This window comes from Ascaphus truei, chromosome 5 (assembly GCF_040206685.1).
Source record: "Ascaphus truei isolate aAscTru1 chromosome 5, aAscTru1.hap1, whole genome shotgun sequence".
Taxonomy (NCBI): Eukaryota; Metazoa; Chordata; class Amphibia; order Anura; family Ascaphidae; genus Ascaphus; species Ascaphus truei.
This window is the reverse complement of record NC_134487.1, coordinates 278,565,671-278,593,408: the sequence shown is the minus strand read 5'-3', so window position 1 is coordinate 278,593,408 and position 27,738 is coordinate 278,565,671. Positions and strand designations below refer to the sequence as shown.

Sequence of the window (27,738 nt, the reverse complement as noted above, 5' to 3'; positions counted from 1 at the left end):
TCTGCATGAACGTAGATGCTCTGAAATGTTTTGTGTGGTGAATGCATCGCGTAAAGGGTTAAACATCTTACACATTTGAGCCCAACGCTGCATTTGAGATCCCAGTTAGGAAGATCCAGTCTGGGGGGTAAAGTTAGACCCACCTTAAAACACACTTGCTTAAAGAAGCATATGAGTAGCACCGTGGATAATACTATACACCTGATACATAAACCTTGGCCCCTTGCAGACGCACTTACCTGAACGCCCTCCTACTGTCTCTGTACGTTCTCCCTACCAATTAGATTGTAAGCTCTTCGGAACAGGGACTCCTCTTCCGAAATGTTTCTTTTATGTCTGAAGCACTTATTCCCATGATCTGTTATTTGTATTATTTGTTATTTATATGATTGTCACGTGTATTACAACTGTGAAGCGTCATGTACATTAATGGCGCTATATAAATAAAGACATACATACAAAGTTACAATACCGCAAGTCATCTCAGGTGCCAACTCTTAACCCATAACCAAAGATTGATCCATCATTTGGTTGACCACTTTAAAGTTCTGCATGCCTCTCTTTGGCTTCATTCCCAACATATTTGGCAGTGGGAGAAAAAAAAAAAAAAAGTTAAAGAAAACACATGATTTAAAAATGGTTGAGTGGGGTGTGGGAGGGGCTGAAAGAAGACAGCTGTTGCACTTCTGAATTCTCTCATTTTCAGTAGAGGAGCACTCACTGTGCAGTGTTTTTATAGACTGGCCATCAACAAGCCAGAGGGACCATCACAAGCACGGCACAAGAAAAGGTAAGTCCCATAAGCATCTCTACTCTAGGCGGTCATATCATTTCGAAGAGCAATGATGTTTAACCTATGTCCCGTGTAACCCTGGGGTCCCGCCCGAGGCTATTAGGGACTCCGCCAACATCATTTGGGAACGGTGAATATTTTATTCTGGAAGACTCCGTTTTTTTTTTAATTTTGACATATTATTTAATGTAGTCATTCAAACAAGGTAATTCAGTGTTATTGTATTGTATGTATTGTATGTCTTTATTTATATAGCGCCATAAATGTACATAGCGCTTCACAGTAGTAATACATGTTGTAATCATATAAATTACATAAATAACAGAGCATGGGAATAAGTGCTTCAGACATAAAAGTAACATTAAGGAAGAGGAGTCCCTGCTCCGAGAAGCTTACAATTTAAATGGTAGGTAGGGGAACGTACAGAGACAGTATGAGGGAGTTCCGGTAAGTGCGTCTGCAGGATGGCAAGCTTTATGTATCATGTGTCCAGGATTATCCACAGTGCTATTCATATGCTTCTTTAAGCAAATGTGTCTTAAGGTGGGTCTTAAAGGTGGATAGAGAGGGTGCTGGTCGGGTATTGAGGGGAAGGGCATTCCAGAGGTGCGGGGCAGAAAGTGAGAAACGTTTACGGCGGGAGAGGGCTCTAGATACAAAGGGGGTAGAAAGAAGACATCCTTCATTACAGAATGCTGTTCATTTATTGCAAACATTGTATGAGCGAAGGATGGGCAGGTTTATTGGGTTTGAAATCCCAGCTATGAGAATTTTTACATTCGAGTAAAATTTGAGTCAAATCCTTAGATATATTTTTTTTTTTATGTAAATAAACGGAAAACTTTTAGGTTTGCAAATGTAAAAACTCGCAAGGTTTTGGCCAAAAACGTTCGAAGTTGAGAATTTTGACAAATGTTTATTTTTCCTTCTTTTTCCCATAATTAAAAAAAAAATTAAAAAATCGAAATCCAAGACGCAACATTTTTTTTATTTTAGCAGTGAAAGTGCCCACGGCCCCTCAGGCACTTGACCGCGCCTCACGGGATGGCGTAAAGTGGAAGCTGGAGGTGTCCTCCACCTCCTGTCCCATTTACTGATAGATCGCATTCTAGATCTCTCCTAGAAAAGCGAGCAGGATAATTATGACATGGTTACTACATTATAGAGCCCCTGGGGGGGCCAGACCCCATGACATACTGTAGTAGCTGCGTCTAAAGGGCACCGAAAGGGTTAATATAAATGCTACCATAGTATACGTATTATGTTCCAAGGACATAAAAAAATATTTTTTAAAGGTTCAGCGGTAATTAAAAGGTTAAAAAAGCTACTGTATTGGAGGCAGAGAATCCTTCAGAATGAGTTGTCTATAAAACATATCTGGGAGGAAAATGTAATTAAAAAGTAAGTACTTTGCTGCTGTTTTTTTTAATGTTATTACATTTTATTATTACATACTGTAGCAACTACGTAATAATTATATTTCATGACATTAAAGAAAGAGCAGCACAGTACTTACTTTTAATTACATTTATTGGTCCAATTATTTTAAATAATGTGATTGTATGTATGTTGTGGTGTGTGTGTGTGTGTGTGTATATGTACATACATACGTGTTAAGTTATGTTATACATGTTGCATGTATTATATTATATATGTAATTTAGATTAGATATTTTATTTAATATTAATGGTACTCACCGGGTGCATTCACATACTGATCGAGATCTATTCTCTTCTGCGCAAAATAGCTAATATAGCAAGAACTGGGGCATAATAATTCCCTTGTACAGTGCTGAATACGTAGCCAGTTTTTCTTGGTTATCCGACTTTAAATATTCATGTTATGATCAATTTGGAACCCAAAAGCCACAAAGAATTCAATTTACTTCTCTTTAATGTTTTAGTACATTATAAATGAGCAATTTTGCTTGTCTGGGGTGACCTGGTGTGTCATAGCAGATAGTTCTATTAATAAGCTGCATGCAGGAATTTGTATAGTAATAACGGTCTGCCGAGTTGTAAGGAAGCCACGTTTAACCTGTCACATACATAATAATAGCCTTCTGTGCACTGGAACATATAACTCATTCCATTTCTGTTGGTCACTTAACAGTTTGCCCTTAGATCTGTGCAATGACCGTAAAAATTCCCACCTAGAATAATCCAGCAGAGTCAAGCAATTTAATGTCATACTCAACATAGTTCAAAGTCTTCTAGTTCAGCTAATGGTTGCACATTACTGTTAATGCAGCAGCGGCCCCCCTCCTGGTTTTTCAAATGGGTGAGAAGCAGAGGGTCCTGGGAGCGGAACCGGATTAATTTCAGCTCTGGGACACCCTGGTTTGCGAGATACTTACCGGGCAAGGTAGTGTTAGTACTTCCTGGTATTTAAGTCGCCCGCGTCACGTGGACCAATAGGAAGCCGCAACAGAGGATGTTGTGGCTTCCTTTCAGCCCGCATCACGCTAGTGATTTAAACCGCCATTTTGTTTCCCCAGAGGGGACGGAAACGGTGTTAACCTTCAGTGCTAAGTATCTCCGGAACCAGAAGTTTCCCGGAGCTGAAACACAATGTTTTCACCCCTTGCTTCCCACCTATTGTATTGTATGTCTTTATTTGTATAGCGCCGTTAATGTACATAGCGCTTCACAGTAGTAATACACGTGGTAATCATATAAATAACAAATAATAAATAGATATAAATAACAGGTCATGGGAATAAGTGCTTCAGACAAACGTAACATTTAGGAAGAGGAGTCCCTGCTCCGAGGAGCTTACAATCTAATTGGTATGTAGGAGAAACGTACTGAAACAGTAGGAGGGCATTTTGTAATACTGTATGTAATAAAGGGTAGGGGCAGGTCCACAAAATTAAGTAGGGGGAAATCCCCCTGTAAAGTATGGTTTGATTTATTCATAAGAATGATGTCACAAAAACACTCCACTATTTATATTCTTTTAAAATGTTACATCTTCATAACAGAAACATTATGCGTTATATGTAACATCTACTGCACTTTCAAGCGTGTGGAAGGGAATGGCAATAGCAAGTTGAACAAGCTTCATTAGTGAAAAGATGTGTATCCTCATTTATTTGAGGTGAGTTCTTAAAGTTGTATTATTAACCATGCACTTAATATGTTACAAAGTCTCTAGTGCAGAGTAACAAGATGTTACATTGAAGAGCTATTCCACCAGTTGCACCTACATCTCCAGGACATACTTGAAAACGAGAGGTAACTCTCAATGTATTACTTCCTGGTAAAATATTTTATAAATAAAATAAATAAATAAATATAATGGTATTGTGCCAGCCAATTTTAAAAGTAGCTGCAGATTCAGCAGGTAAGATTGAGAGATTTGTGATCTTTTCACCTATGTTCACCAAACTTACGCAATGGGCCGGTTTTTTTTAAGTTTGAAAAACGAACTTGATAAAAATGACACTTTGCCAACGGGAAAACTTGCACCATCTCATATATTGGGGGGGGGGGGGGGGGAGACACGAGACTCCGTGTGTGAGGGGAAGTGTTTCCACCATCAAATGTTGGATTTTCTTGTTTATAAACCAACTCTCCTGGAAAATTGGGGTGGGGGGGGGGGGGGGGGGGGTAGAGGGGAAAGGAAAATGTACTGGATAAAAATCACTAACCAAAATGCTTGTTAAAAGGTGGTGGTGAGTACAAGAAGAACAACTTTAACATGATGTCCTGAAGCAGCCAACCACAGGGCCAACTGCAAAAATATTTAATTTAAGTCAATGGGAGTTTTCTGTCGATCGTGGTGGGATCGGTCACTTTGGGGCTTATTGAATAAGCCACTTAGAGTTACGTAATGGTTGTTGAGTGCACGTTTACCTGGGATAAAGTAAGAGGGATTGTCAGACACACACACAAATGCACAATGACAGACACAGATACAGACACAGTGACACACAGACATATACAGTGACAGACTCCAAGACAGACACAGAAACACAGACATGCCATGCCAGAGACAGACACACAGATACAGACACACACAGTGACAGACTCACACAGACCTTCTGTATACACACACAGTGACAGACACACACAGACATAAACACACATACCGACATATACACACACAGTGACAGACACACACAGACATAAACCCACAGTGACAGAAACACACACCGACATATACACACACGGTGACAGAGACACACAGACACACACAGTGACAGAAACACACAGACATATACACACCCAGAGACACACAGAGACATATACACAGTGACAGAAACCCACAGACATATATACACACACACACAGTGACAGAAACACAGAGTGACGGATATACACACACAGTGACAGAGACACACACAACACACACTGACAGAGACACACACAGACACACACAGTGACAGAGACACACACAGACACACACAGTGACAGAGACACACACAAACACACACAGTGACAGAGACACACACAAACACACACAGTGACAGAGACACACACAGACACACACTGACAGAGACACACACAGTGACAGAGACACACACAAACACACACAGTGACAGAGACACACACAGTGACAGAGACACACACAAACACACACAGTGACAGAGACACACACAGACACACACTGACAGAGACACACACAGTGACAGAGACACACACAAACACACACAGTGACAGAGACACATACAAACACACACAGTGACAGAGACAAAAACAAACACACACAGTGACAGACACCCACACAGTCTACCATACTTTGCGGTGTTGTAGCAAGAAGGTAAATCCCCAAATAAGGCCACTGTGGGAGATGGGGATTGCGTCTGGAGCACGTGCAGGGCAGGTGGCTCCCACTCCTCCTCAGTGCGATTGCTGACGCAATGCCGCTGTGTGGGGCTGGTGCTGTTCCCAGGGCAGGGGGCATTTCTGAATCACAGACTCCTCAGCACGCGCAACTCCCCACCGCCACTTCCCCCTCCCCATGAATGATGATGACGTTGGGGTAACTATGCGCATGCACGCAGCTCGGCGCCCGCAGAACACAGGAGATTAGGGGCGCAGGGTGAATGTGCAGCTTTACCAGCAGCCACATTTCGCGGCACATTTCCTGGGTAGTGGAAACGTTGGCCAGAATCTTGTTTCATTGACTTACTGTATACTGTATACCTTTCAAAACACTCCTCTCTACAACACATTGAGAGATAACTGTGATACCTTGGAAATATTATCATTTGCATATGCAAAAAAGATTATTGAGATGCAAATGAGCGTATTACCCATGTATCTCCCCATGTTTTACATGTTTTTAGGAACTTTCTTCTAAAAAAAAAAATTTGAAAATGCTACACATAGGCTAAGTGAATTTGGTTAAACTTTGCACATTTCAAGTATTATTCTTTATTTTGTATTTAGCACAAAAGGAGCAGATGGCGCGCTAAAAAACAAAGCAATAGGCAAGACTCAAAAAATAATATTTGGCGGCTACTGGAGAGACACCTCCCATGGCTCCTTATGCTAGCGATTAAATTATACTACAGAGTGTATGGGCGTTATTCATTAAACTGTGATACTGCCGATCGGGGCATTATCCCTCAAAAACTCCCTGATTGGTTCAGTTTAATGAAAAGTAGCTATAGGACCACCAGAGGAAAAAATGTGTCACCCTTTATTCAATGAGGTGCACTCCAATGAGTGAGGTTGGACAGATCTGACTTTATCTGTTATTTACCAGAAAACCAGCTGTCACCAGAGTACCCGAGGCCTCCCTTTTTCTTCTGGGATCAAGAATTTTGTTGCAAACCATGGTAATTAGTAACTGCTGATTAGAATGCAACAAGTTGTATTACATGAGAGCAGGCATCAGTCCTATTAAAGCAAAGTCCCCACAAACTAACCCCTCCTGGTTTTTAGTACATGGTCATCCAATAGGGAGCCGGCACCAATGATATTGCGACTTCCTATTGGCCTGAGATTGGGCAGCCATTATATTTCCCCTGGAGGGAGATTTAAACTTGTCAGGAACCGGGGAGTCCCTGGAACTGAATTCAGCATGGTTCAGCTCCAGGATCCCTCTGTTTCCCATCCTGTAAAAAAAAAGGGGCGTAAAAGACGAGTAGAGGGAAGGGAAACTGCTTTAAAATTGTGGGGAACCCGCACAACGAGAACGCCTTTTCAATGTGCCAATAAATCATTCTAAGTAATCAGCTGTTTAAAACCAGAGACAGAACATGAAACACAGACAGAGCTCAATGCACATCCAGTGAAACTTATACATGGTACAGTGCCTAAATATATATGTATAGATATCTATTAAATAAAATGGTCTTTTAGTTTAACATTTTGGCCAAAGTGTTGTAAGCCCTTGAGCCACTACACGGCAGACCACATCTCAAGGGTACCTAACACTAATATAAATTTGGGGGTTCAATATGTGTCCTGTAAGTAATCAGCTGTAATGAAACAGGAATGAGATATAAAATATCAGAGTGCTCTATACCAGGGGTACGCAAACTAGGGGGGGGTGAAATTTTTTGGGTGGGGGGTGCGCCGGTTACAGAGGTCCCGCGAGGCCTCTGTAACTATCCTACCTTGGCTTCCAGCGACGTGTCGTCATGGTAATCTGGCGTCAAATGACTTCACGGGGTTGCATTGCCATGGCAACGTGACATCACATGACCTCGCAGCGTCATTTGCCGCCGGAGCCGAGCAGGGGGGAGGGGGGTGAGCAGGGAAGGAGAGCAGGCAGGGGGAAAAGATTGCCTCACCCCTGCTCTATACTGTGATTCCCTGAACATCAATCACATTTGTTTTCAAGCGTAGATAATTAGTTGACACTGTTTTTTAGGCATGCCAAAATAACCTAAAGGCTCCTCCTACTACTAATGGAGAAAGAGGCCGCTCTGGTATTTCACTTCTGTGAAAAGGCTTGTTTGTTTAAAGAGGTTTTATCTCGGACCCTGTCTGGGATGAGTAATATTCTTCTGGTATTAAAACATTAATCGCAGCCAAGCCTTCTCTCAGCAGGACAGAAGTAAAGATGTTTAAAGACAGTAAGATTAACTTCTCTCTGAAAATCCATTACACTTACAGACGATTGCAGGGTGAATTAGTTTTACAGTAACTGGTGGCTGGAGTTAGGGAGTTGTTTAAAGATTACCGCTCGCCCTGTTTATTAGAGTGAGCTGTAACTGTCGCTCACAGTCTACAAACAGATTTTTAGCTACATTACTCTGCCAAAAATGTACTTCTAATCGCTGCGTTATATAGTATCCCACTTACGTACTATATCCTCTAGTGCAGGGGTGTGCAAACTGGGGGGGGAACAAGATTTTCCCAGGGGGTCACGGGCGGTTGCAGAGGCCTCCGCGCTCTTCCCCAATGCATTTAAATTAAATGCCGGGGGATCGCGTCAGGCCTCTGCAACTTCCCTTACCTGTGGCGACGTGTCGCCATGGCAACGTGGCATCAAATGACGCTGCGGGGTGCCGTGACCCCGCAGCGCCATTTGACGCCGAAGACAAGGTAAGGAGGGGGACGCGAGCGGGGGAGAGCAAGCAGGGGGGTGCAGACTGGAAAGTTTGCGCACCCCTGCTCTAGTGGTTAAACCACTGAAAACATTCTTTGTAATATTATAATGGCCCCTGAAGCAGTGAAAGTGGAAATAATTTCCCTCCTCATTGTAGTGACAGTAAGCAATACACTTTGTTCCTACATTATAAGGATCCAGGTGCTGGTGCTTGGAACTGAGATGCATACAGACCTTATCAATGGTATTACCAACGGTCATGAATTTTGTAAGCATTATACCAATTGAAACTAGTCAGGAGAGTAGAAAGTCACACATTTGGGGAGAGCTTTTCCTTCTGTGCGTTCCATTTTATTTAGTAATCGGCCAGGTTTAACTGCACGTGTGGCGAGGAAGAAGTGATAATAAAGAGAATATGAAAGAATGGCAGGTCACATGAAGGTCGAATCTCTATAGAAAGATTGGAGAAGGGTGGCTGTACCCCAGGGCTGGCCAACTCCAGCCAACTTTAGTCCTCAAGAGCCACCAACATGCCAGGTATTCAGGATATTCTTGATTCAGCAGAGGTGGCTCAATCAGTGACTGAGACACGCTGACTGAGCCAAAAGAAGAGATGGGGGAGCACAATGTGAGGGGGATGTAATATCTTTCACTGACGGTCAATGTGGTGTTTATACCTCTATTGTTTCCTCATAGAAAGATCAAAAAGCTCCTTGGATGGGGAGCTTGCGTACAAATATGTGATCACAGGGATTAGGTGGAAAAATAAATAAACTTACACGGCCTTGTGTAAGTTGTATCCCATCAAGGTTTCTTTTACTTCCTTTCGAGTCTTGCTTCTGGATGGTGGTGCTTCTTTCTTTCTGGTCCTTTTTTCTCCTTTAGGTCGGTGGATTCTTGACTGTAGTTCGCCTCTCGTGTGGATATAAGTGTAAACAATAAAGGAAGGCAATTAGGCACATACATACACAGATCTGCTGCGGTATGGGGGTGAAGCAATATGATATTGCATGTATCCAATACTGATAAATAATATTCCACTCACACGGCCTAATGTGAGTGGTCTCCTATATCCGTATCTTGCTGACTGAGCCACCTGGGCTGACCTGACCTGTTTGTGGCCCTTGAGGACTGGAGTTTGCCAACCCCTGCTGTTGCACGTGCCACAACTGTGTTAGACAGGATTTTTCTTGCCAGCGCCCTTCAGCGATGCTCACGACTTGCTCCACATCTCTTACTTGAAAGTTGCTAACCTTTGATATAGACCAGTATTTGTTTTTTAAACGCTTAATATTGTGTATAACCCAGCAGCCTGGGGTGTCAATGTAAAAGTGGTTACTTACAGTATTAGCTAGATGTGGTTCTCAGGGAAGATGGTAATCTGACCACAGGATCTTGAAGCATGGAGGAGAGCAATGAATAGTGAATAATGGGTGCCAGGGACTTTCATTAAAGAAAAAAAATAGAAAATCTTTATAGAACAATTTTCAACAGAAAGTGAATCCTAGGCCTCAACCTGAAGGGGGAACTTGACTTTAAGGAGCTAAAAAGGGGGAGTTATCCCGGAAGTGGCTTACCTTCTCTGGACCCGGACTGTTCCATCTTTCTGATAATCTGGTGGCCTTTGGAACCACTTGTCCTAGTTAAACCACAGGGGCACGGGTTTTGGGTGCTCCTAAACTGGGTGCACCTCCCAAAGTCGTTAAAACTCCCATAGGACAGTTACAGGATTATCTAGGTCTAAGAACAGGAAACCCCACAAGAACGGAAGAACTGATTTAAGGAGAGGGAACTGGACTAATTTTAATGTGGGACAGAACCCTTCCTCTTCTTCACTGACACTAGCTGCTAGACAGGGCATGGACCACGCTTAGTAAATTGACCCATTAATTGCCTGTATAGATTAGTAATCACAGTTAGGGGGGTTACATATTCTCTGTAGCTTCTTCTTACTAAGAAACGATGGTGTTGCGATAAGATGAGGTGGTGGGCCACAGTTGATATTTACACTTCTACTGTCTCCGAGTTCTCCCTACTTAACCTCTTAGATTGTAAACTCTTCGGGGCAGGGACTCCTTTTCCTAATGTTACTTTTCTGTCTGTAGGGATTATTCCTATAATGTCTCATATTATTTTGTCACGTGTATTACTGCTGTGATGTGCTATGGACATAGATGGTGCTATACAAATAAATATATACTGTACATACTGTAGGCTACATACTACAGGAAGACTTTTTACTTTGCCCAAAATGAAGATGGAACTTTAGCGAGAATGGATAGGTACAATAGAGTAAGTTTCATAGGGAGAGTGATCATATAGGTACAGTAGATTCACATTCCAATCATATTTAACTTTGTAAGCCTTATTTTAGGGGGGCAACCCCAAAAGTAGCGGTCTAGAACAATATATGAAAAGAGTGAACCAACAAGGTAAAAACAATCACGTAGACAGTATGGGTGCTTGCCAGTGAGTTCCTACTTTGCAGAAATGTGAAAAGCTTTATGGGAAAGAAAAAAAACATAATTTGGTAAAGAAAATACTTAATTTGGTCTGTCCTACATGTGGCTACTGAAAGTTAAAGTTTCATATAGTAAAAATGCATGTTACCTCTGTCAGAATTCTGATCCCTTTCCCACATGTTGCTTATCTTATATGTTTGATGTTAGTCTGTTAACACCTTTAATTTGCTTCTTTAGCCATGTGTAATTTTTTTATTGAGCAAAATAGCACTGATGAATATCAGCTGCTATGCTGTGTTAGCAGTATAAATTCAAGCACACAATTTGGAAAAGCATTGCCGCGGCCTAGCGTTGCATTAATAATGAGCATATATAAAGTCTGTACAATAAGTGCATATTTTAATAATGGTATATAGTACTATTACTTTGTAATAGTAGAGTTATGCAGGAGAATGGAAGGGGTGTGATCCTGGATTATTTACTCAACAATTGAAAACAACTTGTCAATTCTACTCGCTGCCAAGAAACCCTTTAAACATTTTCAACTCTACTAAAGTAAAATGCACTGTTTTGTGTGGTTTTTATCTACCTTTCTGATAATGAACCTGCTACTTACGCAATTCTGTTCTTCACTGCGTCCTCGTGTAAATGTTACTCTATCTATCAACTACAAACGTCTCCCTCCTAGCCCACACCCAATATAATCATACAACCTGGACTACTCAAAAACTTTCCATTATCTACTAAATGTTGGCAGAGAGCTCTGAAAACCAGCATACCTAGCACCACTCATTCTAATGGCAAACATTGCAACTTTGCAATCTATAAACAATTACTCAAATTTCTATTTATACCGCTACTCTATTTAGCAGGGGATATTGAACTCAATCAAGGCCCTCCCTTTTAAACGTTGTGCTATACCCTTTTTAAATTCCAAAAAGGGCTATCTGCACCATATAAATATGCAAAGCATGCTGCCCAAACTGGATGAATTAAGGGCATGGTGCCTTTTGTGTGAGCCTAAAGCCATAATTCTTACCAAAACATGGCTAACTCCTAAAACCCTTTTAACCCCCCTTATTGGGATTACTATTTTGTCTGTAACGGATTAACGATTGTGAGTTGTTGATGGGTAGTGACCTTTCTATATGTGTTGCTAAATAGTGTAACAGAAGTTTAGCCCCATCCACCTTCGAGAAGATGTCCATTCTGTCATCTGAGGTGGGAATATACTAAGGAGCCCAACCACGTCCCGTGTAGCTATGGTGACCTTATGGTGACCCTATTATGTCACTATGGAGTATAAATATGGGAATAGAGGACCCCTGGAGGACACCAAGAAACACCAGGAGGGCACAGGAGGAGTAAAAGGAGGGTCTCACACTGTTATATGTTAGTCTTCTTAGTGTACAACGTCATGTTTAAAAGTATGGTCACCTTTCTTATTTTCATAGTGAGGGAAAAGTGCCCCTTATCTTAGATGGACCACTGCTGTGTGGAAGAAACACTTCTCACCCTTTGCCACAGGAGGAAAGTGATGTGGGGAGCACCCCATTGGGACTGTTGTACTGGCAATCCCACGTCTAAGCACACCCATTATTGGGGTTTGGAATTAAATCCTCTCATTGAGAATAATGGAGGGCAGATTCCTACCGCTATTGGGAACCAGAAGATGTGATAAAACCCATGTATGTGTGCAGTGGTGGGATTCTAAAAATTTGAATAACCGGTTCTTACCTTCACCTGTGTGGGCGGCGTCTCCCAGCATGCTCCCCTTGCAAATCTTCTCAAAATGGTTATGCGGTGTCACATGGCGCCGTGTTGCCATGACAATGAGAAGCCGCGTGACATCACATAGTGTCTCATTGCCATTGCAACGGAAGTCACGTGATGCGGTTACGTCACGTGACATTCCCTTTGGCATGGCAACGTGGGGCCATTTGACGCTGCATGGCCATATTGACAAGATTTGCTGGAAGACGTTGCCCGCCCAAACTTGTGAAATTTTAGTAACAGGTGCGAACAGGTGCGAACCGGCTGAATCCCACCAATGCATGTGTGCCTCCCTGTGGAGCTGTATGGATCCCAGGGAAGAATCCTGCATGTATGACAATAAGAATAAAACCTGTCCTGTTTGTGAACAAAGTTCCTGGCGCCCTTTATTAGCACCCTTCAAATCTTACACGACCAGTCATGCCAGCACCTTGAGAACAGGTATGAGACTCTGTGCACCAACATCTGCACTTTCCACACCATCTCACCTGCAACAACTCCTTTTGAGCTGGCAGTAAAAAACAAAGTGGGCGCTGTCCCAAAAGAGTTCCTTTTATTTCCAAGATTGGTGATTATCCCTCTGCTGAACATATTCAGCAGAAAAGGGCGCAAAAAGATAAAAACACAAGTCTTAATTCATTAAAACTTTATAAAAAAAAAAGACTAAATGACAATTGCACAACACACGGACGGATTCAAGTTGGAATATAATCCGGTTCCCACTGCAAGATGTTAGAGCTGTGGATATGGCTGGAGTTCGCGTCCTCGTGGAAGCAAGGGGATGATGGTAGCGCCCAGGCGTCCGTCGTCACGGCTCCTCATAGCTACGTGATGACTTCACCTCTATGCGTTTCGTGTCATATGACGCTTCATCAGGACTCCCTGATGAAGCGTCATATGACGCGAAACGCGTAGAGGTGAAGTCATCACGTAGCTACGAGGAGCCGTGACGACGGACGCCCGGAAGCTACCATCATCCTTTTGAGCTGGGCAAGGAGGGGTTACATCCTTGACGCATCTATATCCATTCAGGGAAACTCCATGTTTAGCAAAGATAGGTCAAAGAGAGGAGTAGGGGTGTTATTCTACATTGAAGACTCCTTACAATTTACGCTGATAAATGAACCGGACAGACCGGTATTTTGCCCCTGTGTCCGGTAAAAAAATGAGAGGCAATACAGGAAATGTATGTGTCCGGTATTACCTCTCTGAACTTGTGGCGGCAGAGCCGGGACAAGCGTCCTGGTGGCTGCGGGGGGCCCAGCGACCATACAAAGTAGTTGCTGCTGGGCCCGGCTCTCCCCCAGCTGCATGCTTCTCCCTCACTCTGTCCCACTCCGAGTGTCTGATGCTGGTGTACGCCGGGCCTCTCTCATGTGCGTGCGCGTTGGAAGTAAGCAGGGCTCAGCTTCCGGTGCGTGCCGGCGTCAGAGAGGCCCGGCGCGCACCAGCATCAGACGCTCAGCGTGGGACAGAGTGAGGGAAAGGCCTGCAGCTGGGGGAGAGTCGGGCCCGGTGGCAACTTATTTGTCCGGCCGCCGGGCCCCAACGCAGCCGGGTTAGATAGCGCCACTAGGGTAACATTATTAATTTGCACAGCCTGCGGAATACACGCACGAGGCAAACAAGACTCGAAAAATCCAAATATTACACAGACAATCTTATAAAAACACATCAAATACAGCAAACTTTTGGAACGTCGCGCCGTGACATCATGACGCTGCAGAACAGAGTATTTGCTAGTCTAGTTCCAGAAGCTATCAAGTGGAATTCATAGGTTATTCTCATTAGTGCTATGCCTTTCAACAGGGCCAAAATAAGGGGTCCAACAGCCATGTCAATTTTTGACGGCAAGTTAAAAGTAAAGCTTTTTTTAAAATGGATGAGACATTTGGTAATATCCTCAATCTATATATATATGTGTATGTGTATGTGTATGTATATACATTACATGTATATACATATACAATATATGTATTATACTATGTTTGTTAAATGGTATATATATATATATATATATATATATATATATATGTATGTATATATATATATACGTATATATATATACATATATGTATATATATATATATATATATATATATATATATAAAAGTGTATATATATATATATAACATATATATATATAACATATATATATATATATATATATATACAGTATATATATACACATATATATATAAATACATATATATATATATATACATACATATATATATATATACCATTTAACAAACATAATATAATTTTACAAACATTTAACAAACATAATATAATTTAGGATACCATTATCATGTTTTGTTTAAGAACGCACAAATCTCACTTACTGTATGTTAGTCCCTGATGAATATGCACAAAACCCTGTGTGGCTGCTCGTTACTAGGTACTCATTTTGTTGTAGTATATTACGTGTGCCCAGCAAGGTAAATGCCAGGGGGTACCAGATCTGAGCCAGAGTCTGGGAGAAATACCTCTAAGTAAGAAACTGCAGTGGGAGACAGACAATGGTCTGCTGGGTTTGATACACTCTGTGGTATGCACTGTGACCTGTGGATTTCATTTTAATCTGTTAGGCATTTTGACTCTTGACACGGCTTCTTCCTCTGATGGCCGGTTTCTGGTAAACTGTGTTAAGCCAAGTTTTTTTATTAACAATAATTGCTGTCTGTCTGTACGCCTTGAGTTCCGTGTGGCCAATTCATGTGCTTGTCTCACAGAGACCAAACGCAACATTATCAGCTTCAGCAATCAGGCAGATCATCTGCTATTTTTCAGAGTACTGACTCAGAACTAATGGAGATGGTATCATTGCCGAAAGATGCAATTGCATATTTTGCAAAGGGCACAGAATACCAGTCAGATGAAACCGCAGTTTGCACACATTCCTAACTGGGGTTGTGTTTATAGGAGAGATATAGCGAGTGATTTGTTACGTCTGTTAAAATGTGTTTGTGAGCCTCATGTTTCCAGGTTATGTGCAGAACCGGTACCGCCCAGTGCAAGGGTAGTTCATTCAGTCTTTTTCATTCGTTTTTGCATCACTGCCGTGTCAAACCCTCCATTTATCTACAACCACATTTACAGCAGGAAGTGGCAGCGCAAACCTCCTCCTACGCAAACATGCTGTTCTGCCAAACACTTCATGTGTACACAAAACAGATATTACTCTGGTAGCAGCACACTATGTCATCTTCATGTACCTTCCTCACCAAGCCATTTCAGTTTGAATTATCCACTAATACACATGCAGTGCAACGTTCTAGAAGTTCCATCGCAAACCTATCTTTCATCCCATACACATATAGGCCCTGCCATACCATACATTCATTTTATTTATTTATACAATGTTTTACCAGGAAGTAATTACCTCTCGTTTTCAAGTATGTCCTGGGCATAGAGTTGTGATGACAAATACATAGTCAGACAGTTACATAGACAGATAAAGCAAACATGGGTGCAGCACATACAGTGGCCACGTTCATATACAGTATGCAGCAGAGCACTGACCATGCTGGCAGAAGCTGCATTTCCAATGTTGGTGTTCTGCCTTGTTAACTTGTCATAGCCATGTGCTAGGAAAGGCTTCAATTGCTGATCTCTCATCTGAAACACAAACAGTGGCTATAGTTGTAATGCTTCTGATATATGGTATATGAATCCACAGGGCATGCGGAAAAAGGTGGGGATACTGTGGTCCTCCAACAATCTTTTCGTGAGAAGCTATTAACACAGTAACCGTCTGCGAATGCGCTCCTCTTGGTCCTGTGAAAGCTATTAACACAGTAGCCATCAGCACATGCACGAGACCTCTCCATCTCTTCCCTGGGGGCTTTTTTTTCAGAATTTGGTGATGGTTGCCTTTCAGCTGCTTTTTCTAATAAGATACATACTTTGGCCAGTTCACTATTTTTAGAGTTTGTCAAAGGCAAATCCTTTTGCAACCGTACTTTGAATGAGTTCATGTTTGGTATAAAGGTAAACATTCGTATCAAATTGAAAGTGAATATGCTGCAGTGTACGTTATACCCTGTACACTTCATCTCCCACAGCTCCCGTCTTGGAGAAAATATACATTCAAATAGCTCCATGACACAGATGCTCGTTGCTCTCCAGGTCTACCCCGTCACTTAAAAACCACTAATACACAACATAATAGCCTGTTCCCCACTTTCAAAAAAGTGAACATGTTAGGGAACCCAAAGGCTGGCAGTGACTGGCATCAGCAGTAAGTATTGTCAGGAGCCTGAAATGTTTAAATACTCCCAGTGTACTTTTAGCATGTAGTACAGTATTCTAGTAACTGTGCCGGTCTTCGAGAAGTGTAGGTTCCTCACTGGTTATGCTGCTTTTTTAATGGACCAGCATGAAAGGGTTGTTTTAATAAATATAGATAGCTGTACACAACCTTACAGGCCTCTTCTTCAGATGTACTGGACACTGTGCACATCGGAAGCTTGGTTACCACTACATCAATGAATAACAATGATGTTGGTCCATTAAAGTTATTACAACCTGAAAATTAAAATAGCATGTTAATATTGTGGGTTAAGTTATCAAATATAAATTGCTGCTCCAATCTTCTGCTTTTCCTCCCTAGACTTGTAAACGAAGAACCCCCACGAAACTTTTAGGGGGCAGTAACCCTGGCTGCGCGGCACCGACGCGACGAAGCATGCAGGAACCTTTTTGGAAAATATATATTTTCCATTAACAGTGACGCGATAGACTTTGCTAATGCTGTTCTCGTCAAGACAAACCAAGCCCAGATACATTTGGAATGGAGAAAACTGGCTGCTTTAGAACGGTGACCCTCCTGGCTACTCTTCTCTGCCTGCTGTTAATATCAGCGCGGACAGGCTCAGAAAAACTCTTCCACAACCGCGATCACTCAGACATCGAGCTGCAAAGTGTGCCCCAAGCTGATGCTATCCTGAGCCCAGAGGCTGCACAGGTAGTGACAACATTAACCTGGAATATGGGTCAGGCAGTGCAAGGCTTGCCCCAAACCTGCACACCTATAGATAACACCATGAAATATCTATAGGTAGATTTGGAGTTGAGTTGGGAATATTGAAATGCAGTAATAACCTACTAGTACATGTACTGGTCTTTGAAATGGCAGAAGTTGGTTGTGTTTCGATTGCCAACTCCAAGTCATTTTGGACCATGTTTCCAAAGTGGTGTACTATGGCTTAGCACCACAATAAATATGGAATATTGTTTTTCTATACCTTGGCTCCTCAACTAAGATAACTTATTTGGATAAGGAATTAATTGCACCTATAATTTCAAAGCAAAGTGCATTTTATGACCATAAAAGAACATTTATATTCCGTAATGTTATTTGCGGATAAGCCACATGCAGGAACCAGATACCCTCTGTACAGCAGAGGGGTTAAAATGAAAGTTAAGTACAGTGTGTATTAATTATCTATGGAGGGGACATTTAATGAGAGATGTTCTCATCTTTCAAATTGAATTAAAAATGACCAGTAGTCACTTACGGGTTGCATGGATTTGTACAATGCTGTTAGAGGGACCCATAGTGTATGCCTCAGACACAAAGTGTTTGATTCTCTGCTTCTTTTTATGCAGAATAGAAATAGTATAGAATGCCAGTGATGTGAGCTATCAGAGTATGTGATGCATAGTCATGTTCTAGTGCAGTGTTTTTCAACCATGGTTCCTAGGAACCCTTGGGTTCCTTGAAATACTACCTAAAGGATTACCTGCAATTTCCTGGTCATTTGAATATGGTATCAAATACAGAATACTTTACAGTACATCTGATCACAGAGTTGCTAATAAAGATGGTTGGGGGTTTCTTAGAATTTCACTCAGGGTTACTTAATCCAAAAATGGTTGGAAACCACAGTTCTAGTGTCATTTTCTGTCTTTTTTTAAAATTCCTCTCTCCAACAGCAATACTTAGTGAAGTATGGATGGGTGGCACCTGTGAATTGGGAGGAACAGGCATTTGGAGAATTCTCTGAGCCTGACCAAGCCCCACAAGATGTCTCACAACTGATACTGGAAGGAGAACCTGCAGAGCGACCCAGGATCGAGGCCCCTGATAAATCTGAGATAAACTCATCCTTTACTGACTCCTTGAAAAAATTCCAGGAAGCGAATGGCCTGAGTGCCACCGGAGTTCTGGACAGTGCTACAAAGATAGCCATGAACAAGCCCCGATGTGGTGTCCCTGACCACAAAGCCCCATCCAAGCGTAAAAACGGAACCTTGAGCTTCGCTGGCACGGACAGCGATGCCCATCACAACATCTCACAAGGGGGCACAGCTCCTCGTCGGAAGAGGAGCTTCCTTTCCACACTGGTAGCGCATCACAGAAGCCAACGAGACAACAGAGACACCCTTGGAAGCAGTATGTCCCTGAGCTTCTCTAGGAAAACGTTGAAATGGCGGCTGATGGGGGAAGGTTACAGCATGCAGCTAAGCATCCAGCAGCAGAGGAGCATACTCTCCCTGGCTTTCCGCATGTGGAGTGAAGTGATCCCTCTGCAATTTGAGGAGGACCTGACAGGAGATGACATTGACATCCGAGTGGGCTTTGGCACAGGTAGGTGACAGATCAAACCCCTATCCATTGGTCATTTCATAATCCAATGCAGAACTTCTCAAGTACTAGTAAAAGGACCATAAAAAAAAAATCAAGCCGTGGTATATTGACCACCATCACTCTTTATATACACATCTGAATTTCCACTTATTTAAAAAAAATATGGCCTGTTTTATATTACTGCATAAACGTGCCATACGCCTCCAAAAAAAGTGGTCCATGTTATTTTGTGTCCTTGTTTAATTCTTTGCCATATTTGGAATGTTCCCTCTAAAAGTGAAGGGATTTAATGAAGTGTGGACTCTTTGCTGCCTAAGATCTTTCAACACATTACTTTGCACTTCAATCATTAGGTACATTTTCTAAAGGCACTGTCTCTCTAAGCTATGCAGTTAAAGCAGCACGGCCACTTGTAGGTAAGCTAACGAGTAGAAACCTCTATGCAAGACCACCTGATCTGTAGTGTTACTCTGATATGGGGCCCTGCACTCCGACCTTCCCTTTGGTTGGAATGCTATATATATATATATATACCATTCCAAACACACCTTTATACAACACGTGGAACAACACCTGTGCACAAAAAGGAGCATACCTGGGAAATATGCTTAGCAGAGACATAACAATTAAGGCAGATCACCCAGTCAGTGCCCTATAAAGAGATTGCTCTGTAGTGATCTGAACTGATCACAGGGGGGGGTAAAAAAAAACCTGTGCAACATCCAGTATGATACTGTATTTTCCTCTAGGGCAGCACCTGGGCTGCTCCCAGGCATTTGATGGAGTGGGACAGCAGTTTGCTCACGCCTGGTACTTGGGCGATATTCATTTTGATGACGATGAACATTTTGTGGGGCCGACGAGTGAGCAGGGAATCAGCCTTTTGAAGGTGAGTGTGATCAGATGTTTGTGTAACTTCTCTCTGTGGACTTACATACTGTGTGTAAAATACTACCAAGGTCCTTACATGCCAGAGCAATGGGTTCAAGTCCCCCTTACAATCAAAGGTGGTAAAAAATTAAAAAAAAAGATGTAAATTGCACCGACAGTCCAAGTGTGATAATTACACAACACCACTACTTGTGCATGTACAAACCCAGGACAGGGCTGCTATCTTATATCCAAACATTTGTTTTGGGTTTTCCTTTTTAAAAGGCTGTCTGTCTTTCTGTGTTCGTCACACATCATATTGTATAATCCTTTAACATTAGGTCCTCCGGGCTTGCCCCATTGTTTAACAGGTTGAATTCAGGAATGGTACCAGTGGCAGCAGCACACAGACACTTTACCTGCTCTAGCACGCTGACTTCATGTACAAAAGAGAAGCATTCCTCTATACCACTACTACACATTAAAAATATAGTGCATTTTTATTTTTAAGCAAAAGTTGAATAAAGATAACTACTGTTGATGAGGGCTAGTTAATTAAGTAATAATCCCTGAAGAACAGGGCATTACTGGCCAATAATGCCCTGGCTGGAAGAGTTGAAGGCCCGAGGCGAAGCCGAGAGACTTTAACCCAGCCAGGGCATTATTGGCCAGTAATGCCCTGTTCTGAGGGGATTATTACTATTATAGGCTAAATGAAGGCTTTTTTCATAAATAATAGACACTTTTGTATAGTTATATAGATTTTTTTATTAAAATAAAATGGTAAATACATGAAACCACCTCTATATACGCTTACACTGCAGATATCTATATCCACACACTGCCGCCCCCTCTGTTTACACACACACACACACCAGCTCAACACACACAAACACACACACACTGGAGCTCTAGACACACAACACAGCACCTCCTCTACACTCACAACACAGCACCTCTACACAGCCAACACAGCAGCTCTACACACACAAACTCTGCTGCTACACACACATGCTACACCCATAAACACTGCTGCTGACACTGACACACACACACACTGGAGCTCTATACACACACACACACACACACACACACATCAGCTCTACACACACAGAAACTGCTGCTACACATACAACAGCACAACACACACACACGCACTGCAGCCACAATAAAAAATGCAGGCACTTACTAAACTTTGCACTCCCCCCCTTTACACACAACACAGCACCTCTACACACCCCGCCCCCCACCCCCCCCCCCCCCCACACACACACACACAACACTGCACCTCTATACACAACACAGCACCTATACACACACAACACTGCACCTCTATACACAGCACCCCTACACACAACACAGCACCTCTACACACACACACAAACTGCTGCTACACCCATAAACACTGCTGATGACACTGACACACACACACACCTCTGCACAGATATACAACACAACAGCACACACACACTGCTACTGACACACTCACACACAAACTGCAGACAGCCACTTACTTCTTTGCAGACTCTCCCCCCCCCCCTCTCTCCCCACCTCCCTCCAATTCAACTGAATCTGCTCAGAAAATCTCAGTCAGCTCAGTACGGGGAGGAGTCAACCCGTGGCTGATACTTCCTGACCAATCCCCTGCCCTGTCTCAGAGCTGTTACTTCATTCTAACCAATCCCCTGCACTGTCTCAGCTGTTCTGAAAGCTGATTGGCTGGAAATAAACACATTGAAAACTGCACTTTGCAAGCTGCTAAAATTCCGGCCATTACTGATTGGATAATGACCGGAATTTTAACCAATCAAGAGAGCAAGGTTTTCAATAATGGCCGGAATGTTACTGCTTTAGCCTATAATCATAGTTAAAAACCTAGGAGTATAACGAGTTAAACAAAACTCATAGCTACTCTAAAAAATAATAAATGCATTGTTGTTTTTTTTTTTTTTTTATGCTACAAGTATTTTCTCATAGTACAGAACTGATTTATAAATAAAAAAACACACATGTAGGATAGTGCTTGGTCTGCAGCTTTAATGCCCATGCTTGCACATTGCCCCACAGCCACAAAATGGTGCTAAACTTTCACACGCCTTTACTTCCATTCATGTGAATGGAAGCCGGGGTGTACTAAACCTCAGCACCCTTTTGTGAATCTGATGAGGGATGTTTGGATGTAATAATTGCATTGTTGTGTTGCAGGTCGCGGTGCATGAGATTGGCCATGCCCTTGGACTATCCCATATTAACCGCCTGGGATCTGTGATGCAGCCAAATTATACTCCTCAGGAACGTCACTTTGAGCTTGCCTGGGAAGACAGAAAGGCGATGCAGGAAAAATATGGTAACTGGGCATGAAAATAAGTGCTAGTATGTCAGGTATTTACAGAGAGAGAAGCTCAGCATGACCGTGACTCACAGGAGAGCAGCTGCCAAGACGTAATATACAAGGAGGAGTTCATCAGTAGCGGTTTTAAGGGGAAAAATATATATATAGTGTGATACTTCCGTGAACATTTTTCATAAGGTTAATATATAAGTAATCAAAGGATTTAAAAAAAAAAATTTAATAAGCAATTTTATTCTTTAGGAAATCTGAAGCCGCAGGTTTTAAAAAAAAAATAAATAAAAAAAAAACAGGTTTAAAATAGAAAATAATAATACAACTCAGTAACAACATACCCTGAGCACTGGCTGTGGCTTTTAAAAAGTGCAGTTTCTCTTGACCCAGAATGAACCAATGATATGTCAAGGATGTGAAGCTCCAAAAAATAAATCATATACATGTGATATTACAGGGTGGTACTGGCGTTACTTCCTGGGTTTTAAATAGCCCACGTCACATGGGCCAACAGGTAAGTGCAGTGTTTCGGGAACCAGCGAGGTCCCGGGGGCTGAAAATGGCACCGTTCAGCCCTGGGGACTCCCAGATTCCCACCCTGTAGGGGAAAAAAAAAAAAAGGTTAAAAAGTGTGGAAAAAATGTGGGCTAAAACAAAATGAGAGGCCTGGATTGCTGCTTTTTACAGTTTGTTTGCAAACATTGCACTAAGACATCGGAAATGCTTTATCTCCCCATGTGCTGAACAGGAGTTTTCACAGGCAAAGCTCCCCCCTCCCTTTTTATATTTATTGCGCCCTTGAACAAGGGCAGAGTGGGTTAGAGCAGGGGTGCTCAAACTGGGGTGCGCGAGACATTCTGAGGGGGAGGGGGGAGCGTCAGATACAGAGGCCCTGCGCTTCCCCCAAGGCATTTAAATCAAATCCCGGGAGACTGCGCGAGGCCTCTGTAACTTCACTTACCTTTGTGTCGGGCGACGCGTCACCATGGAACCCGGGGTGAACTGACGCCGCGGGGTCACTTGATGTCACGGTGCCATGGCAACGTGGTGTCACATGACCCTGCCGCGTCACTTGAAGCCGGAGCCGAGCCAGGGGGGGGAGAGCAGGCAGGGGGGCGCAAGGGGAATAGTTTGTGCACCCCTGGGTTAGAGGTTGAATAAATACCTTAAGGAAATACATTTGTTAATTTTCAAAGATATCAATGCTGCCAAATATTTGCTGTTGCAATTTTAATTGTTTTTAAGGGATTGGCTTTTGTAAACAAAGGTATTACAAATGTAACTCAGATGCCTTCAGAGTAAAATGTTACTCACTGGTTGTCTGTACCATAACTGGGACACTAGTAGGGTAGTACAGGGAGAATAGCATTTGGACAGAGTGCAAATAATAAAGCATATGCCCCTTTTCAATATGGTGAGAAATGAGGTACAGTAACAGGAGAGTAACAATTAACTTCCATTGAAATGCATTCCCCAACATCTCCCAATATAGAATATTATACTGAATATTGGAAGCTGACATCTGTTTGAGATGGTTCTCCTTTGTTACCAGGTTCCTGTGATGGGAGCTTCAGCACCATTTTTGATTGGGTGAAAAAAGAAAAGAATCCACGTGGGGAGACGATTTATCGATTCAACACCTACTTCTTCAAGACAAGCTGGTATTGGATGTATGAGAACAAGAGTAATCGGACAAGATTTGGAGACCCTCGCCCTATCAAACTTGGATGGCATGGGCTCCCAGAACAGAGCATTGATGCTTTTGTACATGTCTGGACATGGAGCACAGATGCACAGTATTTTTTTAAAGGTACTAACCCAAAGCAAATGAAGTTTAGATATCTCCATACATCGTCCACCATGGTACATCCTTTCCAAGCAATTTCCAAAGCATTACATGTTTTTAGTACATTGCTTATACCTATTCTGGATGTAAACACAAATGGATTAAAAAAAAAATATATATATATTAAATTCCTCAGTACGATATAATTAATCAGAAATATGGCATTCATTTGTACTGTAAAAGTAGAAAAAGAAATGGTCCAATTCACATTTATAAGACACATATGTTTAATGAAGTAGCATAGACTGGGAGCCAGTCTAATCCATGTAAAAAAAAATTAATGGTTTTAAAGATGTGTCCAATGCAACTGATCAAAACGGTTTACAGAGTTGATTAATGTTGAACACAGGCATTCTCATTATTCATTTACAATAATAAAAAAAAAAGTCAGAATTACACTCATAACATTTCTGAGCTTTTCTTCAGTTGTCTGTACAAATAATGCCATCTGAGTTACTTGTAGTCTGGCTCTTCACCAATCACATTATGTTTTAAGTGCTGCTAATTGGAATGAAGCTCTGTAAACTTTTTCCAGGCTGAGCCATCAATTAAAATGATCTTAGTTGATTATAGTGACTTTGCGGCCCACAGTTTGATTCAATTTCATTACTTTATCTTCAACGCCAAGAATGCTATCAATTATCCATTTTGCAGCATTACATTAGGAGTGTCTGTAGGTAGCTTGATTGAATCCAAACTCCACCTTGCTGTTGATTCCGGAGGGTTTGACATCGCAAAGTTATATGTTTCTACTACTTTAAGGTACTCAAGTGTGGCGCTACGACCCTGACAAAGACATGGCGTTCACAGAAGACTGGAAAAAAAACAAGTATCCACAGCCCATTAATGAGGCTTTCCCAGGAGCACCTAGTCCTGTCGATGCTGCTTTCTTTGACAAGAAGGAACGTGTCATCTACTTCTTTAGAGAAAATAATGTAAGTATTCTTGTTTATTGTGTGGATAACATGGATTATTTTGTGCATATAAATGAGCAGACGCTGAAATTATTATTATTTTTTTTACTATAGCTTAAACTCATTCTGCACATCCATAATGATGAATTTTAGTGTCATGGGACATCCTGCTTCATGCAAGCAAATAAAAAAGGGGAAAAGTAAGGGGACCAGCCCTTATAAGTCTGTAAGATGGCACCTGCCACTCAAATGATGTGCAGGCAGCCTAATAATGTTGTATCTGATAGGACGGGAAAGGTGTTTTAGTATTACAAATTGTTGTGGTATATGCAGTACTTGACAACACTGTTTGAAGTTTAAAAGAAATATAACTATTCCTAATTGCTCTAGGTTACTGCATTTAGTGTGGAGAGGCATAAAAAAGTGGAACACTTTCCAAAACGCATCATTGATGTTTTCCCACCTGTGGATCCCAGTGACCATCCCATGGGATATTTAGATGCGGTCTATTTCTCCTACTCTTATCAAGCAATGTTCTTCATCAAAGACAAGTATTACTGGAAAACGGTGAATGATCAAGACCGACAAGTCAACGCTTCACTGCCCTTCAATGGACTATGGCCCCGGAAGAAAATCAACTCTAAGTGGTTTGATATTTGTGACGTCCATCCTTCTGTCCTTTCCCTAACAACTTAAACAAGAATAGTGTTGCGTGGTCTGTAACTCCTTCAGTGGGAGAGAAAGTTGCAACACATTGTTTATGAATACATTCCAGCCACCTCCAACATTGAACAGGTTCACCAACAAAACTGTTCCAGGACTGTTGATGTGTAACTTAACTGGGAGGCCCAGCAGTCAGTGGTCCTTTAACATAACTTGTGCTCAGTAGTGTAATATAAAAAAAAGTGGGTAAACAAAGAGAGTTTACCATGTAGGAAGTATGGACATTAAATAATTAACACCATATAGTGAGTAATGGGTAAAAATCCAGATTACCAAAGTGAGATACGAGTAAACTCCAAGTGCCTAGACGTTCTTACATTACTGTTTTTTGTTTTTTAATTAATCCCATTATTGGTTTCTATGACAAATGGTATTTTGCATCCTCATTAAGCAGACGCTTGTCTGGCCTGATACCGTGAGAGTAAACTGATGCTGCTAAGAGTTGTACTTTTAAGAAAACAAGAAAAAAGTGAAGTTATATTTATTTATCCATTTCGCAGGTATTTATGTTTTGTAAGCCTTTATTTTTTTAGAACGTGATGACAGTAAAAAAAAATCTTATATCTATACTATAGGATGACTGTCACAACATTTAATTATATGTGATAAACATACGACAAGGGCACACGAGCCTCATCATTCTTGCAAGAGGGGGTTTGTCTTGGGGGAGGCTCCATGTGCTGCCTAATCAATCATATGCCGGAAAGAACAAGAATCATAGCTCCTTTTGTTGCTTCCCTTTTTAGCTGGATAACTTCCTAATTTGCGGTTTGATAATATATTTCTGTATATGACTTTGGATATCCTGAAAAGAGCTGGCTGTTGCCATGAATGTATTTCTGATGTTTCAACCATTATTATTTAAATGAACATATCCTGTAATCCGTCATCTTTGTTATCCTTAATGCTTAGGTCCTGGAGGTTTGATTTATGTAGACAAGGCTTGCTCAACTCCAGTCTTCAAGCCCTCCCCAAAAGGGCAGGTTTTCAGGATATCCCAGCTTCAGCACAGGTGCCTCAATCAGAGACTCAGTCAAAGACTGAGCCTCTGAGGCACCTGCGCTGAAGCAGGGACTGATTGAGTCACCTGTGTTGAAGTGGGGGTGGGGGGGAGGAACTTGAGTGCTGGAGTTGAGCGCCCCTGATGTAGATCATATAGTTATTTTTAGGTGACAGTACGATCGACTGCTTTAAACAAGAAGTTGACCTTCTTGTGTGATTGCAGCGTGAAGAAATATGCTCCGATTGGTTAGATTTGTCTTTTTCAAGCCTTAAATGTAGCAATGTTTTGGTTCTCGTAAATTAGTTGAGACAAAGCTATTAGTAAGGGAAACTAATTAGATCAGAGTAAACTTTCAATAAAGACTAATATCACAGCTATGTCTATTTAAAAACATCTTTACATATATATGATTTTTGACGTTCCCAACAGCTGTTGAGGATTAATCACTGGTTAATTTACTCCCTTGACAGATATTTTTGTTAGCTTTGGCCACTTTTATGAGTTTGGTTGCCAATCAAATAAATATGGTCCATATAAGAATCACCTGCTTATATCCTGTTGACAATTTCCATGTTCCGTACACATGGTAAAATGTAACCACTTTAATAAACGACACTATAAGAATGACTAAATGGTGTTCTTTCCTAGAATTGCTAACATTGGAATCAGCTCTCGAGTGGCTTTTGAGACATTTGTCCTAACATCATGGGCATGTTGCTTCTTTCTAAAGCCGCGCTTATAGTGCCGGCGACGAGACGTAATTATTTGATTTTTCTGGGGCTGTCGCCTCATGTGACAGCCTCTGAACCAATCAGGAGCCTGGTCACCCGCGCCGCTGCCGCAAAGCGAAATACAACTTTCGCTTGCTGCGACGGGTGACGTCATGCGTCGCCGTCACTATAGGCG

General features: G+C 41.8%; 1 protein-coding gene across 1 annotated transcript; it reads left to right on the top strand.

The window, feature by feature from the left end:
- The first annotated feature begins 663 nt into the window (after positions 1 to 663).
- LOC142496001 (matrix metalloproteinase-21-like) lies at positions 664 to 27,464 on the top strand. The gene is made up of 8 exons (XM_075602208.1): positions 664 to 790; positions 17,153 to 17,506; positions 18,478 to 19,132; positions 19,882 to 20,021; positions 22,208 to 22,349; positions 23,899 to 24,156; positions 24,955 to 25,127; positions 25,497 to 27,464. Exons 2-8 carry the CDS (start codon positions 17,333 to 17,335, stop codon positions 25,800 to 25,802), a joined length of 1,848 nt encoding a protein of 615 aa, XP_075458323.1. The 5' UTR covers positions 664 to 790; positions 17,153 to 17,332; the 3' UTR covers positions 25,803 to 27,464.
- The last annotated feature ends 274 nt before the right edge of the window (positions 27,465 to 27,738 follow it).